A 20,072-nucleotide genomic window follows, 5' to 3' on the forward strand; every position below is an offset into this window, starting at 1 on the left:
ATACCGCGAATTCCGAGTACTTCCGTACTCGGGCGAAAAAATTCGGGGGGCGCCGTGGCGGCACGGGGGGTAGCAGTGGGGAGTGGGGGGGAGAGGGAGAGAGAGAGGGCTCCCCCCTGTTCCCCGCTGCTCCCCCCCACACCGCCACGCCTCTCCCCGCCCCCCGAATCTTTTCACCCGAGTACTGAAGTACTCGAAAATGGCGGTACTCGGGTGCGTAAGTACTCGAAACGAGTACGTTCGCTCATCTCTAATCCTAAAACTTAATTTATTTTTTTTTAGATAAAAAAAAAATCTATCCAAGCAAGATGACCAGAAAAAGAAAATTTTAGGACAGGGTTACTCCTAATATGCTTTTTATGGGTCAATGTTCCATTATTCCCATTCAAACACCCACAGTAGCAAAATCTTATTCGTCATGGCACAGGCTTGAGATGCTGTGATGAAAATATACACCTGCATCCGCCCATACAGAACCAGGAGGGCATTCGCACATATGGGTTGCATACACCTTAAAGCTTAGACCAAGCAATACAGTCACTTCCCCCCAAAAAAGAAGGATCAATAGATCACAGTCATGTGATCACTAGATAAACAAAAGCCAGCAAAGAAAAAGCTAGCAAAATTGCAAAACAAGGTGTTAAAGGGTTAATTAAGACACTGATAGGGTTACACTGGAATGCTTTTAATTAGTTCCAGTCCAAAATCCCATAGTCAATACAACCCCATATCAAGTTAGCAAGCAAAAACTGGCTATATGATCCCATACGTGACCCAAAAGCCCAGCTGCCTGCCATGATCATTGCTGGGGTAGGTTGTATTACTGATCAGATACACATCGGTCTACTTGCTGACTGCCCCTATATAAAAACCCAGTCACATACTGTCTATCTGGTTAGTAATACAGGTATTGTCTTTTTCTAGTCAGTTTGCCCGGATGGATTTTTTTTAATTTAGAAAAAAAAAGTTATGTTTTAGTACGGCCTTCTGTGACAAGTTCTCTCTAAGAGTCCTTCTAAGCCCTTTGTGATATTTTTTCCTTTTCTGCATGACAATCAGATGTAAAGTGACACCTAATATTAGGGGTGGCCACACAGCTTTCCACAGAGCACATACAGTATATTTTTAATTTCCAAGTATAAACTACCAAAATAGAGACACAATGCCCTGCATAGTTTCTGAATGCAGATCAAGAATTGTGCTGTCTTGTCCAGAAGAACAGTTAAAGTTTTCCATTTATCTCAGTCTGTGACTGATGTGCTTAGAAAGACCTTAGGACATTTAATAAAGACCTGTCCCTCATTTCTCGCAGTGCTAAACATCAAAAACATTAGTATCAGTCTCGCCTTTAAAAACAAGGCAGAAAAGGAGTTGCTAAATGAAACTCTGTAAATAATGTGCAGTACAGCCAACTATCTGAATAACCAAGATGGAGCGAGGGCAGCCAAACCTGTCTCCTTAATTGTTCAAGATCAATCTCTGTAAGATCACTAAGCACACTCTATAACCAAGCCAGCAAACAAAATAAAAGAGCTTGGCACGCAGCCAGGAGAAAGTTTCCCATGATACTGTTCACTGAGCAGTCGCCATAACTGTAGTAATTATTGTTAATGATCACAACAATGTAACGCTTAGAGCTTAATCAATGGCATTAAAAAACTATTGATTCCAACCAAATCTCCCCATTTGCCAGGAGCCTTATCCAGCAGGGATTTATTTTAGTAATTGGTTTATAGTACTATGCTCATTGCTGGTATAACAACACCATATTACTGTATTTTTTTGTCTGTAGGACAACAGAAAATAAGATAAAAAATTTTATACCAACGTCATTAATTTGTCCAGAGTAATGTCAGTGTTTGGTGTTATAATAAAATATTAGCCCGCTTTCTAACATATAAGTATTATAATCCGCAATAATAAAGGGGATAGGAGGGGCAAAACAGAACACCGGTCTGAATGAGCCCTATGTAATTCTCCAGCACTAATCAAGTGTCCACATGGATTTTCTCTTTGGATGGCAGTTATATGTTTTTAGCCAAATGTTCTAATAAATGCTTGTCCTTAAACTCCAATGGTGCTTGGACACCAAATACTGGTATATATCTTCTTTCACACTTATATGTTCACTTGTGCCATCTCTGTGCACTGAGAGTTCACTGTGAAACTGGACACCTGCATTCCTGATATATTGTAGCAGTGATCTTCCCTGTCCTCCTACTCTCCCATTCACAATGTTAACCCCTTCCTCAGTAATGCTTCAGCTCCAATAATTGCACATTATTAAACAGCATGGCTTCCTCCCATGACTTTAATGCTCTGTCTAGAAGTTCAGCCTCATCTCATTGGCGCAGATTGCCTATGTGCTGGAGAATGGAGACAGGATTCAACAGACTGAGTGAGGAAAAGGAGGAATAAAAAGAAAGATGAGAGAAAAGTTTAGGCTAGGATCAGTCACTCTAGGGTTATTCAAAGTGAAAGCTCAGCTTGTTGTGGGGGTCTGGGAGGGTTATTATCACTGCCTGGCTGGACATGGGACAGTCAGGGAAGTGGGGAGACCACTCACTCTACAAGGCACAGTGCCATTTTAGGAAGAATTACTCTTGCTAAAAACGTGTCTTATGGTAAGAAATGACGGTGTACAGTGCCCAAGTTTATATTGGTATGGTACACTAATATAAGCTGTGCAGTCACAACTAAAAGATAACAGAATGTTTTATAAATCCCATATACAATACATTCTTTATAATGCATCTCAATGTAAAATCATTATTGGTGCATCTATAAATAATATTAGTATAAACATCACAGTCTGTGGTGAGATCCTGACGGATGAGTGGGGCAATCTGTGCTGCCCATGCTTCTTGCAAAAGAAGTCCATCATTCATCATTCTCATCCATAAAGCTCTCCACAGTGCTGCACCACCAAATATGTTCCCCCTCATCTGTCTACCACTCCACCCGTGCTCTACATTCTGCTAATGATGTTAAACCAATAGTCCATTTACACATAACGACTGTCGCACAAAATTAATTCAAATGAATGTAAGTGCGCGATAATCGTTACATCTAAATGTGAAGCCATTGTGCACTCTTCGTTTGTCGCTCAGTTTCAGACTGTATAAAGATGATCTCTGGTTCGCTCACTTCTTGTTACGTCTCAACACTCAGTGTTTCACATAGGAATGTGAAGCAGTGAGCAAGAAGTGAGCGATTCTCAGCGATGACCTGCCTGTCTGAATATTCTGCATGAGCATTCAGAAGTAGTGGTGACGTTATTCGCTCGTGCGGTGGTTTAAATGAGAATTGTCTCGAATAAAAGGGACATAAGTACTGCTGTAGTCCGAACCTCCCATGCTCACCTCCAGGATTTTTCTTGAGCTGCTCTCTAGTATTCCTCTGGAACACAATACCCCGTGTAACTAAGCACTGGAATCGGATCGAGCGCCAGCCAATCACAGCCGGCGCTCGATCATTCACAGTCATTCAGTGAATGACATCACTGAATGGCTGTGATTAGTTTATTGAGCGCCGACTGTGATTGGCTGGCGCTTGATCCAATCACAGCGCTTAGTTACACAGCGCTGAAGGCGGGAAAATTCAAAACCAAGCCAGGGAGATGACAGCGGGGAGAAGTCTGAAGCAGCTTGCTGCACCACCGAGGAGACCATCGCGTCGGGAACACAGACGCCGGCTGGGAGAGGAGTATTGCGTTTTTTTTCTACCTAGTATATACTCGAGTATAGCTAGGCTTATACGCGAGTCAATAAGTTTTACCAGTTTTTTGTGGTAAAACTTATTGACTCGGCTTGGCGAATACTCAAGTATATATGGTACTACTCTATTTATACAGAACAGACACTTCTACCTCTTATCAACCCCCATTTGCTCATAGATTGTAGACTATTGTGAGCAAGGCCCTCACTCAGATTATTAGTTTTAAACTGTATGTAAAATATGATTTTCTGTTCATGTACCCTAATTTGTAAGTACTGCGGAATATGTTGGCGCTATATAAATAAAAGGGCTTATTATTTTGCAGAAGCTTCTTTCTCTTATGCCAGCAACTGACTTGAAGAGCTCCCTCTTCTTCTATGAAGAGGTTACTCAGAAGCAGCAGGGTGGATTATACATTACCACATCCCAGCTGCTGCAGAACATAAATAATGCAGCTGCTGCAGACCTTCTTTATTAAATAAATGAGGTTGTTTCATACCAATCAATTAATAAATGGTGTGCAGGAAACTCTCCCTTTGATGATCAAAAAAAGGTTTGCAGCAGCTAAGTTATAAGGACTAATGCACCCTCTACTATTAATTATAAAGAATATTAGATGTTATCTCACAGTGCTGTGATAAGCACAAATCCCCTCAACCTCCTGCTTTTATTTGGTTATGCGACTCCTCAGGGACAGCAATTTTCTTATCATTTACAATAGAGAATAATTTATATCATATATACTGCCAAGTGCTTTCTTCGAGCTGCAACGTTCATCTCATACACTGTCATATATGCCAGACATACAGTATACGTTTGTATAACCAGAAACAAACAAGGAGTTTTATTTTTACTTTTCCTTCCATAAGGCATGGGTGGATGATATGCTGAGGCATATATTCACTTTTGACTGCAACTCTAGAGTTTCTATGTAGTGTGGGGATCCAAGGGATTGTCAGTCGCTCAGGATTACCGACTTCTACTCTGAAAAGGTTGGAAGGACTTAGAAAACTCAAACAGGCCAGTTTTGGGGAAAAGTAAAGCAAGTCTATTTATTTTCAAGGTAAGACAGGTATCCAGGCTTCATGCTATTATTGCTGTCATAGCATACCTGTTATGCACAGTCCATCAATAATCCATTCATTGATTCTCTAGGGACAGCAAACATATAGGCTTCTCTCTGGGATCCCACATGCCTTCATCCCAGAGAGGGTAATCTCCTCCAGTCTTAAGGAGCTCTCGCCAACAACCCCTAATTGTGGCAGGAACCGAAGTTTTTACCTTCATTCCTACTACACCCACAGAGGTGTTCTCTCTCATTAGTAAGCAGTGTGAGTGCTTTGGAGCCCTCTGCTGGTCACTATGTTAAATACACTCTCACAGTAGATACAAGCTACAAAGAAATCTGAATGTGCAAATACTTGCTTTACTTATACTCATACTGTGCTACAGTTAATGTTATTGCAGACATCCGAACTAACAATTTAGTTGATTGCTACTGGAAACAGTCAACATTCGTTGAGACACGCACTCCTAAAAGATTAGCCAAGCTCCTATAAAACAATGTTTTTCCACACTAGATTGCTGTACAGTAACCAGTAAATTGATTAGGGTTCCCAAAATGAAAATCATCAAAGATGATGAAAGTTCTCTACAGATCATAGGCAAAGGAGGCATACTGTGAAATTGCAGATCAGAACCCTTTAGGAATATGTATGCAGCTATGGATGAGCAACTTTAATGCAAATGACATCTAAATATACAATAAAATGTTTGTTGAACCGAAAAAGTTTTAAGTTAGAAATAAGTGAAAATATCAATTTGTGTGTTATGAAGGACCTATGGTGATGTACAGGCTGTACATATGCTGAGCATTTCCTCTTGTATGTTTTCACATGAGAAAATCAAAACTCACCCTTCTCCTCCAACCTTTGTTATTTTTAGCCGAAAATCCACTGAATTCATGTTAGGAGGCTTCCATTTTAAAGTATCATCACAACGACCACTTTTGTATTTCTAGAATGGGGTTAAAAAGAGTACTATTAAAAAGTGTCATTTTAATGGAAAAAAACTTTAATTGATAGCTGTCTATGTGTAGAACAATGACAAACGTGGTGCTAAAGCTTCCGCTTACACAATGCCGAACACAGACAAGTAGGAAATACATTACTTTTCAAGTACTTACAAAATTATAGTGAAAATAAAAAAAAGCATTTTATAACATTCAGAAATAAGATGAAAATGCTGCAATTAAAGTGACACAATGTGAACATCAGTGCTATCTTTTCTATTTTCAGTTTTTCAACAAACTTAATAACATAGTATATGAGGCTGAATGAAGACAACGTCCATCTAGTTCAGCCTACTTCAACCCCCTAGTTGATCCAGAGGAAGGCAAAAACCCCAAGAGGCAAAAGCCAATTAGCCCATTTGGGGGGGAAAAATCCTTCTGGACTCTGTAATGGCAGTCAAAATAATCCCTGGATCAACCTTTGATAGTTCCTACCTAAATATAAGACCCGGAACTACAAACCCGCTGGTCACCTAATGTCTATATCCTGTAATATCCTTACGCTCGAGAAAGACGTCTAGTCCCCTCTTAAACTCCTCAAATTACATCCAACTGAAAAACAAGCTTATTTAGTAGGATAAAAACACATAAAACGGTTGGTTCTTTTAATATATAATTGGGTTTCTTTATGTAACAAGTCTTACAACTGTCATAAGGGTGGTTGTGCCCTTTAAAGGGATTGTCTGCCCTTTTTTCAATAGATTGCCAATCCTCTGGATAACTCATTAGTAAATGATAAACAGGGTTCGCAGCTCAAGACCCCCATCGATCAACTGATAGTCTGTCTACTGTCCAGTACAGCAAGCCAAACGTCATCATCAGAGGACAGAGAAGGAAGTGGGAGTGTGTGCTTCACTCCTATAGGAGTGAAGCCATTGCTCATACTCCCTCCCCTGCCTATCAACTACTGATAACCTATCCAGAGGATAGGTCATCAGTTAAAAAAAAGAACAGAAAACCCCTTTACGTTTGCAGGATTATTAATGGAAATGTCAGGAAATGGAAAAGCTATTCATAAGAGAACCATAGCAGGCTATGTGCAAAATTAAACCCCCAAAGCAGGTACATGCCCAAAAAGTCAACACACCTAAAAGACAGCTTTCCTCAATTTCCTCTCTTCTGGCTATCAATGCATGTTGGCAGCTGAAAATTAACACCAACTCAATTTCTGACATTTATAAAAAAGGTCAAAAACAAAGCAATACCATCCACATAACACTTTTACAGAGAACAACTTTTAACACTACAACTGCTGTGATTTTTTTTTACTGCATTGCCTTTGAACGGCTGATGCAGTCATAAATGACTGCCAGGTATTGTCCAACAAAATTGTTTCTAATTAAATCCCGGCCCATGATTATTAACAAATTTTTGTATTTACACTTATTAAAAAATGTTTTCAATCCCGCATATCCAGTGAAGCAGAGAGGAAAGCAAGACAGAACAAGTGTGGCCACCTTCAAACAATTTTGAGCTGGACACGATAGAAATAGATGGTGCTATTCTAACAGTGCAGGAATATGTGGGAATCGAAACATTCTTATTAATAAGTGTAAATACAAAAAATGTTTATAATCACAGGCTGGACTTATAAACAATATTTAGTCAATGGACAAATCCTTAAGGCCCCCTGTCCACGGCAGTTTATTCGCTGGCCGACGCTTCCCGTAGCATTGCTATGGAAAGCGCCGGCACCTGTTGCGAATTGCCCCGAGTCTCTGCGGTCAGCCTATCTATTAGATAGGGCTGACCGGCGGAGATTTTCCGGCGGCTCTCACGGCGGAGCTTTGCCGTGGGATACCGCATCGCCTGTGGACAGCCGGCCTTAGGCCTTGTGTCTACGGGTGGGTCAGATTCCACATGTGGGAGCCCGCAGCAGAATCTAACCCCGCCCGCAGCCAGCGACCGCACGTACCTGTCCGGGTCTTCTTTTTTCTGTACTGCAGATGTGCGTGGAAGTGCCAGCCGGCACGCTGTCGCACATGCGCAGTACAGTTTGCTTGTTTTTAAACTCCTACTTTTTCACAGGATCCATGGATCGGATGGCTTTCCTTAACTTCAATGGAAGCCGTCTGTGCGGCAACAGCACTGAAATGGAGCATACTGCAATTTGTTTTCCGGACCAAAAGTTCCGCAAAACAAATCTGTCTGTGGACACTGGGCCCTAAACCATCACTCTTTTCCAGGGATTTGATGGGCATTTTGATCAATACAATCCCTACTGCTGGCAGGTCGAGGACCATTATTGCTGCCCAACAGTACTTCTGGCAACAGCAGTGCACTAGACAGTAATAGCTCAAGTAAACGCTACGTCTACTTGTAAATTTACACATGCAAATTATCGGCTGGATCAATAGGCACCATAGTATTAGTAATGATAATTATCCAGTGTAAACGAGTCTTACTTCAATGAAATAACAAGGATACTAAACAATGCCAAGTGACTTGGTCATATTATCCCAATGCTTGTTGGATTGACCAATCTGTCTTCAAAGAAACATGCATGGCGTCCTTAAGAGGGAGATACTGCATGTGTAAAGGCCCTTTTAGACACAATGACTTTCACTCAAAAATCGCTCAAAGCCGTCTTTTGAGCAATAATCATTGTGTCTAACGACATTGACATCGTGCAGCTTTCGTTAAGCCGTCGCTGGTCTTTCAGCATACTGAAAGATCAGTGATCAGTTATCAGGAATTTACAGCGGGACGCAGCTGATACTATTGTTTCAGCTGTATCCCGCTCCCTGATGACAGGCTGGGTATGAAGAACAGAGTGGTCCAACTCTGTTCTCCATACCTCACTCGGAGCGCTCAGCTGTATAGCAGCCAGGCGCTGCGAGCGGGGAACAGCTGGATGCAGAAGACAAGCGGGGACACACCACTTGTCTTCTGCACCCCCTGCTTGGAGCGCAAGGGGATTGCTCAATGTTTGACTATTGTGTATTGATTGCAGTTCCCCTGATCGTTCCTGGGAACTGCAATCAATACACAATAGTCTTTCTGGAAAGTAAACCATACGCATTACTGTTTTTACAACACATACTGAAATTCATGGATCAGGAAAAAATTACTTGAAAGACGATTTATTGTGCAGAGCTTTAGACTTCCAATCTTATTAGCAATGAGACAATATTTTGAACCGTATCTCCCAAATATGGATGAGGACATTCTGATCCTGTTTTTCCCTGTGTGAAGTAATTGTTCACTGCTTGCTCCTGTTTGCAGATGTGTATGTCTGACAATGCACGACTGTTAGACATCTCATTCTACTGATCTGTAGCGGATCACCTGAGAGGTTCAGCAGATGAAAAGTCGTGTGAGACTTCAGCTGAGCTGTCATGTCTAGACTCTGTTCATAAGATCCAGTCGCTTGTACTAGGTTCTATCTGCATACACATGTATCAGAGTTTAATGTCTTTTAATGTGTTGATACCTTTCTGTGCCACAATTTGCTTACACTTTTAGTTGTTTTACAAGGGGTTTTGTAGCGTTACGATAAGAGAACAAAGTTTTTTAATGGCTTAAGATCAAATAACTTGTTACAAAAAGTTATCCCAATCAAGTTAAACTGTGCTGCATCTGTACATTTCATATGTATACTTCGCAAGGACAGAATAACTGGCATTAAAATAGTTTATTAAATTAGATTGTGAGTTCAGGACTAGAGATGAGCGAGTATACTCGCTAAGGCACATTACTCGAGTGAGTATCTCCCCGCTCGTCTCTAAAGATAAATTGGACTTTAACAGCATGGCAATATCAGTTTTTATTTTTGTGATGTGAGAAATGGGAAAAGGGTTTTTTAACTTTTAATATATTTATTTTCTTTTTAAAATATGATAACCTTGAGCTTCCAAAGCAAAGCTGTAGCAGTGTTGTCATGGGTACATGGCTAATGAGAGAATATGTCATTAAAATATAGTGCTCTCTCATAATACAATATGAATTGGTTCCGGGGCAACCACTGCATGTTGAGATCATAACTCTATGGAAAATTGGTAATTGGTTCTGAAGGCTCCAGAATGTCAACTCCACTGCCATACAGAAAAAAAAAATACTGAAAAGTAATGACAAAATCAATCCAAATAAACCAAGTCCTTATTTTTAACAGTAAGAAGAAGCAACTGGAAGCTAGGACTCACTTCATACAAAGATGGCAACATCTTCAAGGTCAGAGACTGTAACGTCTGTGTGTGCTGTGATACAGTGTGGAGAACCTACTAGTCCCATTTTGATGGATTTAACTACTACAAGGGAATACTGCCAATCCCAAGCGTTCTCTGCATCTTTGTGCAGGACAGGCTTCACCAGCTCCAGATTGTACTGCACCACTGAATATACAGATGAGGCAGAGGCCTGTGCAGCCACTTCTAGGGAAGGATTAAAGGGGTTGTCCCACCAAAGCAAGTTATCCTCTAACCCTAAAATAGGGGATAACTTGCTGATCAGTGCATGAGCATGCCTTGAAATGTGGAATGCATTTGCATCTTCGCTCCATTCTCTTTAATGGGAGCACCGCTGATGGCAAAGTTCAAGCCCTCCGCTATCTATGCTAGTCCTATTGAAGTGAATGGAATGGAGAGTAGGCATGTGTGTCCTCTGCTGCTCATACTTTCAGATGCACCAAGGTTGTATTATTAGGATCAAAGGGGTTCTCACTGCTTGGACCCCAATCAAACAGGGAATGGTGGGACTATCCGTGTGACTTATCCAATGTGAATAAACAGATACCTGACTCATAGCAAATCAGAATGAAAGCAGCTAAATGCAATCTGTAATCTCTGCAGCCTGACTCACATCCGTGGAGTACTGCACAGTTTAATGACAGTCCCGATAAGGAGAGATAGAAAGATGCTCCTTAGCCTTGCCACAACACAAGAGTTACAGGTGTGGGAGTACACAGCTGCGAGATGGGGGGAGGGCACCCGCAGCACAAACTTCTGCTTAGACAGTTGGGATGTTATTACAGAAATTAAAATGTGCAGTCAGCCCCAATTTCCAGCACACGTGACTGGCTGGAAGATCCAGCCAATCAGCATGAGGCTTGTAGTCAGACCACATATATGATTGGCTGGATCTTTCAGCCAATCTCATGTGCTGTAAATAGGGACCGATCATAATCGTAAATCGAACACACATTCACATTACGATCACCCAGGAAAGGCCATTACAACTTGAATATATCACAACGAGAAGCCATCACAAGTCAGGAGACTAACGTATTGAGTTTTCAATATATTTAAACAGGGATTTACGAAACAGTTTACGAAAAGTACAATATTTCAGCTTCTTGTACACTATTGGAAGATGTCACATTTTTTAGTACAGCTGTCAGTCTTTGAATTATGCAAGCAACGTACAGTAGATTGTGTTAAAAAACAGAAAACAAACATATGGCTGCAGTCTCTTAGCAATTTATCTACAGAATATAAAGCCCTAAACCAAAAGCTTTAGAAAGTAATGTATATTACCCAGATTAACAGAAGCAGATGTTGAATTTTACGCAATAAAACCCGTTCTTTAGTGCTAGATTAAGAGATATTTAAATTAATGGACTACTGCAAATGAAAATTGAATATACCATTCCTTATGAAACCAGATGATAACTCTCTTGGCAGAAAAGTGTCCATTTATCTATGTTAAGACCATGCAGGCAGATGATAAAATATTCTAGATATAAAAATTGTGCCATGTAGAACAAAAGAATTATCCCAAGCAAAAAGTGTCAAAAGTACAAGCCTAGCAAGCAATAAAGTCATCCCCATTCCATGAAACAGTTGACAAATTACCCCAAACCCACACATAATTAAAGTTTTTACATACATTTTTCTTGTTTCTGACACATTCTAAAATTATCTTAGCCAGCCTAAGGATTTTGGATTAAGCTTTGATTTGTTTGTACTCAAACAGACAAGAAAGGAAATTAGTTCTGCACCTCCATTTTTCAAGCACCTGTCCAAAATGTATAGCAAAGTTACTAAAATAGTCATTGTTAGTGCATTGCTTATACATAATAATCTAAAAATAAAACATGGCTGTCAATGCAATTTCAGATTCCCTGTGGTGTTCAAGCTGCCGCTATTATTACAGTACAAGCTACCTTTTACAGTACAATTTACTGGAAAAAGCACACTGCATGCTAAAAAATGGAATTTGTGCAGTACAATTAACCACCACCAAAAACTAACTGAAGGCATGAATTTATAAAATCACTGCTCATTATAGAAATAACATTATTGGTGATCCTCCAACTATTGGGCAAAATAGGTTTGTCATTTTTGTAATGCTTAGCTTTAACGTCGTATGCAGCATTTTACCCACGTTGAGTAGTTTACTTTGAATTGCCACTGTCCATTCAGCTACCCCAAAACTGAAAAATATTTGGTGAATTATAACCAATAATGAGGAAAGGATTATTATTGTGAACCCCTTTCAAACCTTTACTAAGTGCAAAGAAATAGATGAGTGGTACAAGAGTTGAAAATGGTAGCCTAACAAAATCTCTGTATGACAATGAGTGAAAATCCCTACATATTGGTGAGAGTACACAAATCTTAAAGGGGTTGTACCCCAATTTCAAGGTATATCCACATTCTTACTGAAAGTGAATGGAGCGCTAGAGCAAATAATTCTCCATTTAGTCTCCTAATCACTGCGATTGGTGCAGTATGCCTACGGTGAAGATGACAGGGCACACAGGACCCCCATTCTTGAAATCAGCAAAGATCTCAGCAGCGAGACCCCCACTGGTCAGCAAGTTATCCCCTATCTTATGGGAAAACCCCTTTAAAACAACACTGCAGAGAAAAAATTAACGGGTGCATGCCTCTTAACACATTCTGCGAATCCTTTCTCTGTCAATGTACTAAAAGATCAAAGTTATGCCAGTTATAAATTAGCATAGATGTGCTCTAGAATTTAGAATCATTTCTGCTCCCTGAGATAAGGTAAACCTACAAAATTGTCAATAGGTTTATAAATAGGAGTAAGATGTTTGTTATAGGGCTATGTATTAAAACTAGCGCTTCAGTCCACTTAGCTGATCTCCCACACTTTATCATTGGACTAAAGCAAGAACTTTCTCAGGAACATCTGTACTTTACACAAACGTTAAAATACATATAGATTCTGAATAGAATGGACGAAGGTCTAAATGAAGAAGGTTCATTGGTCTCCCTCTCTTCCAGTGGCCCAAAGGGTGAATTCTTTAAGCATGGCTTGCTAATGTCTCCTTTCTTCTCATCAATCAGATCCTAGTTCTGCAGGCACAGAGCTTCCTTTTGTTTTACAGTCTGTCTATTCCTTGTTATATTCTTCAAAGTATAATACCACATAAAACAATGCGTAAAATCAAAGTGATAAATACGTAAGGAAAAAAAGAAAACCTGGCTGCGATATCAGTGTGTGGAAAATGGGCATCAATATTCAGTTGTTTAGAAGTGGGATTGTTCGCTTAACAAAGACAGAGCGGTGGATTTCTGTTCTGGGAGATGTTTAGTACTAAGGAAAATTCAGTTGGCACACAATGAATAAAAAAATCAATTTATACAAGAAAGGAAGACAGACATTCATGAATATATTACAATGCAGTTTTTTTTAAGGAAGACTATTCTCAGGATGTAAGGCATAATCCAAGCAAATGTTAACCTGATTCTTCACTTGCATTTCGCAGAAGTTTAGTAAGCTGTACACACTATGCCATTGGCTCTTCACACCGAGAAAGCACACACTAGGGCACAGGAAAAGGCTAGTCAGACAATCTATCACGTGAACGCCTGCATAAGCAACACGTTAAATCAATGTCCCTAGCCATTTCACGTCTTAGCAAAAGATATCTAAACCTCAGCACAGCTCGATCAATTCTTCCCCAGAGATCAGGCTGTGTTTACCAAACCCAAGACAACACTACTCAATACAATGAGAAATACCAGCTGCCATTCTCAGCACATTCGATACGATTTCTTTACTTCTCATCAGCGTCTACATTTCTCACCATGCACAGTCATTTTCTTTCTCCATAAAGTGACATTAACAGGTAACAAGGTGTTTTTTCTGTACTTGATAAGCTGTTTCTTAACTTTCCCTTTAAATGCACCCCGGTCTATTATAATATGCATAATGCAAAAGGTAAAACCTCCATGGAAATCACAATTACAAAGACTGTTTGTAAACGACAATCACTCGGCCCGATTCAATTAGTGCCCAAATACTTGCAGTTGAAGCGCTTCGTTTTTGTGAGCAATGAAAGCAATGAAATAATTCTACAAGATCATATGGAGGCGATGCATTTATAATTAAGCATCGCTGCAATGGCCATCTTGTTTAACTGACACGAGAAGTGCGGAATTAACTCAAGGAACATTACGATATTTATACGTCTAAGGGAAGCAAGATAGAATAGATTATCAGACGGAACATGGATTTAAAATAACCTTTAAAAAAAAAAAAATCACACTCCTAAGAGCAATTACAGAGTGATGAACTAACATCGCATTCCGGTATGCAGCGCTGAAGTATACAAATTAGAATAATTGCAAAGCTATATTTACTTTTTAAATGCATAATCAAATTCCATTGGAACACACCTGGTTCCGCAAAGTAAGTAGTTGTAGGGAGAGAAGTGCAAAGTAGCAGCAGCCATTCTTACATAGAGATGCCATCATATTTCAGTACAGTACTTGACGCATATTGAAGGTGAAATTTGTACATTGTGATTCAAAATGCATTATAGGGCTGCAAAAGACCCCCTAAGTAAAGGTAGGAACTCTAGGTTTAACACCTTTGCTCGCAGGTTTCTTTTCTAAAAAGTAGGTACTCCAGTTTATGACAAGTGTACATATATATCCAGCAAAAGGGTCAGCCCAGTAAAGTCAGGTTTCTGTTGCACAAATACCAGAAGTGTATCCTTTTATCACATTTGACAACTTTATGTCTGAATACTAAGGCCCCCTGTCGACTGGCGTTGCGGTATCCTGTGGCGGATCTTCACAGCGGGAGCCACCGTCTGGGAGCAGGAGCCTGCAGACGGTTCTTCTCAGGTCAACCTCCCTGACAGATAGGCTGATCGCGGAGAATCGGGGCAATTTGCAGCATGCTACAAATTGCCGTCCGAAAGCAGAGAATCGCAATAATTCTCTGCCCGTGGACATGAGGCTGGAGCTTTCCATAGAAACGCCATGGAAAGCTTCAGCCGGCGATTTACCGCCGGCAAAATCACTGCTGTGGACAGGGGCCTTAAAAAAAATTTTCAATTAAAAGTATAACAGAATAACATTTTTCCATCATGTGACTTGCAATAGACACATCAAGGACTGGCCTTGTCATCTCTTTTGAAAGGTTTTTAATCTGTCTCGCTTGCGTCATTGTCAAATATTTAATAAATGATTGTTTCTGTATTGAATGACGATGACTTGTGTATATTTATATTTAATTTTTCTCTCTCATTGCATTGGAGGTGTGAATTTACCGTGTAGTCAATGACTGCCTGAAGTCTGGAACATGTCGACATTACCCAAATTTCCTCTTTCGAAATGCTTTGCCAGGCCCTTAAAGCAGCTTTCTTTAGTTGCTGCTTGTTTGGGTGTCTTTCTGCTTGCAGCTCTCTCTTTAGTAAGTGAAAAGCATACTTAAAAGGAAGGCGTAATCAATTTTTTTAAATTTTTGATGTTATGATCTATATCTAAATCCTTATTTTTTATACTGAGCACTAAGCCTAATAATAGACTTATGATTTCTCTACTTTAGAAATAACTTTTCAGCTGTCATCTCATCATTTTCACATGCAGGAGTACAATGATATGTATCATGCAAATCTAGATAACACAGGACCCACCATTCACAGTAGCGGATGCTTACAGCTCACCTCCTTCCTGCACAATAACCTCTGCTCTGTGACCTGCGCAGTCTCCCAAAGGTCCCCTCCTGTCCATTGTGTGAATGGTCCACTATAAAGCACATCTCATCCATCAATGCCAGTGACCCAGTTCCATTGACAGTCATACAATGCCCTGCCTTTTCTCCTTCATATTTTTCTAGACGTTAGACTTGTCTAGAAGTTAAGAAGCCCTTTATCTCCTGAATTTGTCATGAAATAATAATTTAACAGGCCACATTGGTCCATGAAACTGCTTACAAATCAATTGTCCAATTGTTTGTGAGCTCTATGAAAGTAGAGTTACTATAGAAAAATCGCTGTGATTCCTAAACTGTTAAAGCTGAAAGCCTAAACTTCAATCACTTATTGATTGATTTGTTGCCATTCCATTGTGGTAGGTCAAATTCTGAAAATGTCAATGGGCAAACACTTTTGAACCTAGCTGTATAAAGTACTAGCTGACCCGTCGCGCGTTGCTGCGAACACAGACAGACATTTATTCGTTTTTATATATCTAGATAACAACCAATCACAGCGCAGCTTTCATGTTACCTCAGTGGTATAATATATAACAACCAATCACAGCGCAGCTTTCATGTTACCTCAGTGGTATAATATATAACAACCAATCACAGTGCAGCTTTCATGTTACCTCAGCAGTAAGAGAAATAACAACCAATCACATCGCAACTTTTATTCTGCCTCAGCAATATAAAAAATAGCAACCAATCACAGCGCAGCTTTCATGTTACCTCTGCGGTATTATATATAGCAACCAATCACAGAGCAGCTTTCATGTTACCTCAGTGGTATAATATATAACAACGAATCGCAGCACAGCTTTCATGCAACCTCAGTAGTATAAGTAGCCACCAATCACAGCACAGCTTTCATGTTACCTCAGCATTCTCTGGTTGAACACTCATCCCGTTGCTCGTAATGCCTTTTGCTTTCGTGCTTGAGATGGAAATCAAACGATCTTTGTCTGGGGGCATAACTGTCGACGATGCTCGCACGCGCGCCATTTATCATAGGATAGTTGTACTATGCCTATAATCTTCCCAGGAGTGTACTCAACAACTTCCCAAAGTCTCATGGCAATTGGATGAATGGTGTAGTAATGCATAAAGGACAGACAGACAGACATACATTCATTTATATATATATCAGGAAGTGAGAGAATTAGATTCCGTACGTAAAATGTGGACGCTAATTGTTTTGCGCTTAGAATTGAATAATCGAGTTGAGACCCATATGCTTTTCCTATTTATGACATATTCAATGCCCGTGCCAAATTTCAAGTTTCTATGTGAGAAAATTACATTCCGTACGTAAAATTTGGACGCTAATTCTTTTGCGCTTAGAATTGAATAATCGAGTTGGGACCCATTAGCTTTTCCTATTTATGACATATTCAATGCCTGTGCAAACTTTCAAGTTTCTATGTGAGAAAATTAGATTCCGTACGTAAAATTTGGATGCTAATTCTTTTGCGCATAGAATTGAATAATCGAGTTGGGACCCATTAGCTTTTCCTATTTATGACATAATCAATGGTCGTGCCAAATTGCAAGTTTCTATGACATCGCGAAGTGAGAGAATTAGTGGCAGTGATGGAAATCGAACGATCTACGTGGGGGGGTCGTAACTGTCGACGATGCTCGCACGCTCGCCATTTATCGTAGGATAGTTGTACTATGCCTATAATCTTCCCAGGAGTGTACTTAACAACTTCCCAAAGTTTCATGGCGATCGGATGAATGGTGTAGTAGCGCATAAAGGACAAACAGACACACACAGACAGACAGACACACAGACACGCATACATTCAATTTTATATATATATATAGATATTTCACTGGAAAAGAGCCCTAAAAAACCAATACCTGATAATGTGCAGGGCAGGCACGAAAGCCGCTAAGCAGGCACAATCACCATAAGGTCGGCCTTGCCGTTCGGCCCATCAGCTTATACGTCTTGGCCAAAATGCTAACACCTGCATTTTATTAGTGTGTATAAATATTTCCTTTATGCAGTTTGCTACAGACTTCTGGGGGAGCCCAAGCTGTCAGCCAGTGCGGCCCACTGTTGTGATACAGGAAAACCCACTGCCATGTCAGTGTGAGTTGTAATCCTGTATTATGGGACGCACCCATCTATTGACTGGCTTCTGTGGTATCGTTCACATTGCAGATTTAGTTGCATGCAGTCGCTCCTCCCCAATCTGGGCTGGGTTGAGTGGGTGGCTGCATACAAGTCTGCAGTGGACAGTTTAGCTCCTCCGGTTTATAGTCTGGCTTGCTGCATATTGTTAGGTTCTACGGCCATTGTGCCTACCCTACGGCCATTGTGCCGGTCTTATGGCAATTGTGCTGATTTTATGGCGGTTGTGCCTGCTTAGTGGCGATCGCGCCTGCTCTGCACCTTATCAGCATTTTTGGCTCTTTTCCAGTGAAATATGTTTTTGTGTCCCCCCTCACCTCTGTGATTTTAGCTGTATAAAGTAAAACCATCCTCTGTGTGTGTTTCTTTATGTATGCACACACCAAAATGCCAATCTTTCTGAGCAATTTCAAAACACAAATGACTTTTGGTTACCTTGATAACACTAGGCACAATTGCGGTGTGAGTCAATACTATGTACCTTCTTCTTATTACTATTTTTTTTACATACATAAACCAACGCAAACAATGAACCTCTACTAAACGACTAGCAAACTGATATCGAGAGAGGGCCCTGCCCACGAAGGCTTACAGTGTATAGGAGATGGAGACCAAAGGGGAAGATAGAAGGTGCTCATGTTGTGGTGGAAGCAGAGTTACTGTAGGTTTGTCTTTAGAAGTAGGTCTTCAGGTTCTTTTTGAAGCCTTCCCAAGTGGTTGAGGGTCTAATGCATTGAAGTAGCAAGTTCAGAAGTTACCTTCTTAGTAGTAGGCATCTATTCCTGCTCTAACTTCCTTCGAAGCAAACCCTATTCTCTAGAAAACTATACAACATTAGACTCTGGAATTTAAGACATGGAGTATATCAGATTGGAAACCATTTTCCCTGGAAAGCCAAGGCTACTGAGGTCATGGCCATGTTACGCAACTGGATAATGTAGATTGCAAACTTTTAAAAACAGAGAACAGCAGGGTGTCCTTACTGATTCTCTCAGTTGTGGTGCACCGTGGATTAAATAGGTTCAATAAAAATCTAAACAGGTATTACATTTTACCTAGAATAGGACATCTAAATAGTATCCATTACCTGAAAATACCAGGTATGTATAGCAAACGGTCATATAAGCCACAACATGTGATTGTCTCAAGTTAAATAGCAACTCAATCCAATGTTTTTTTGTTGTTAATTAAAATGATAAAAGCACCATGCCGTTAAGGGTGTATGTACGGCATTACTTATATCCAAAAGCTGGTAATTTTCACCAATATGAATAATAGTCGGTTACATCTAAAATGAACAGGTTTTTTGTTTAAAGAAAAATTGGATACACAGAGTTTCCTAAGTATAAGATCTCAAAATCCAGAGAAATGTCATGGAAACAAAAGTGCTCACCATGGTAACATCCTCTCAATTACTGCAGTAAAGCCCTCTAGTCTCTAATGCACTCTTTGACAACATCTTTACACAGATCTCATTTTCATTTCACAGGTCATCAATAACATATTCTGCAGAGCTGCAAAGACCTTCCAGAAACAGATGCCCAGAGCTCACCATGTCAGGTCAGCAAAAGAATTAAAAAATAAAGAAACCGAATATGTCGGATAAAATAAAAGGAGAAACTATGTCATGTCGATAGACATCTCGGAAATTTGTATTATCGCTGCATGGAATAGGATCTGCTAGGTGTCCGATATCAGATATGAAGTGCTTGTAAGCAGGGGACTAGACAAATGCATCAACAAGGAGCGGCTCATCTTTAAGCTACAAGCCCTCCACAGTCAATGCTTCATGACCTTCCTATAGTATGTGAATTAGGACTATTCCCAAAACCAAGTCACATGGTTAAAACAACCACTTTGTCTCACCTATCACAACATGGGAGTCTGACAAATGATCATTGTTTATTCCCTCAACTTCATAACCACTGTGTCCAGTGGAGGAGGACATCTATTTCCTAATGTACACCTATAAGTAAAATTGATCGTTTTACAAATAAAAATGTTCCGATAACAGTAACCTACCAAATAAGGAAGATGGAACAATACCTCTGCAGCGCCACCTATTGGATGGCAGCATTCCTTCAAATCAATGTACGACTCTTTAACAAGGTTGTATAACAATGATTGGGAATAGGAAACCAAGCTAGAATCCATACACAGACAGCTGTTTCAGGGTGTTTGCCCCTTATCAGTGTGCAGTAGGTTTCTGGCTTGGCTGGTGAGAGGCCTGTGCCATGGGTCAAGAGG

At 40.2% G+C, this 20,072-nt stretch overlaps 1 protein-coding gene across 2 annotated transcripts in view; it reads right to left on the reverse strand.

Moving 5' to 3' along the window:
* RNGTT (RNA guanylyltransferase and 5'-phosphatase) overlaps positions 1-20,072 on the reverse strand; it is a 347,964-nt gene that overhangs the window by 81,925 nt on the left and 245,967 nt on the right. For both annotated transcript variants that reach the window (XM_066605238.1, XM_066605244.1), the window contains one exon: positions 5,633-5,733. In XM_066605238.1, coding sequence (XP_066461335.1) covers positions 5,633-5,733 — 101 coding nt within the window. The remainder of the gene's footprint in view (positions 1-5,632; positions 5,734-20,072) is intronic.

Source organism: Eleutherodactylus coqui, chromosome 1 (genome assembly GCF_035609145.1).
Source record: "Eleutherodactylus coqui strain aEleCoq1 chromosome 1, aEleCoq1.hap1, whole genome shotgun sequence".
Lineage (NCBI taxonomy): Eukaryota > Metazoa > Chordata > Amphibia > Anura > Eleutherodactylidae > Eleutherodactylus > Eleutherodactylus coqui.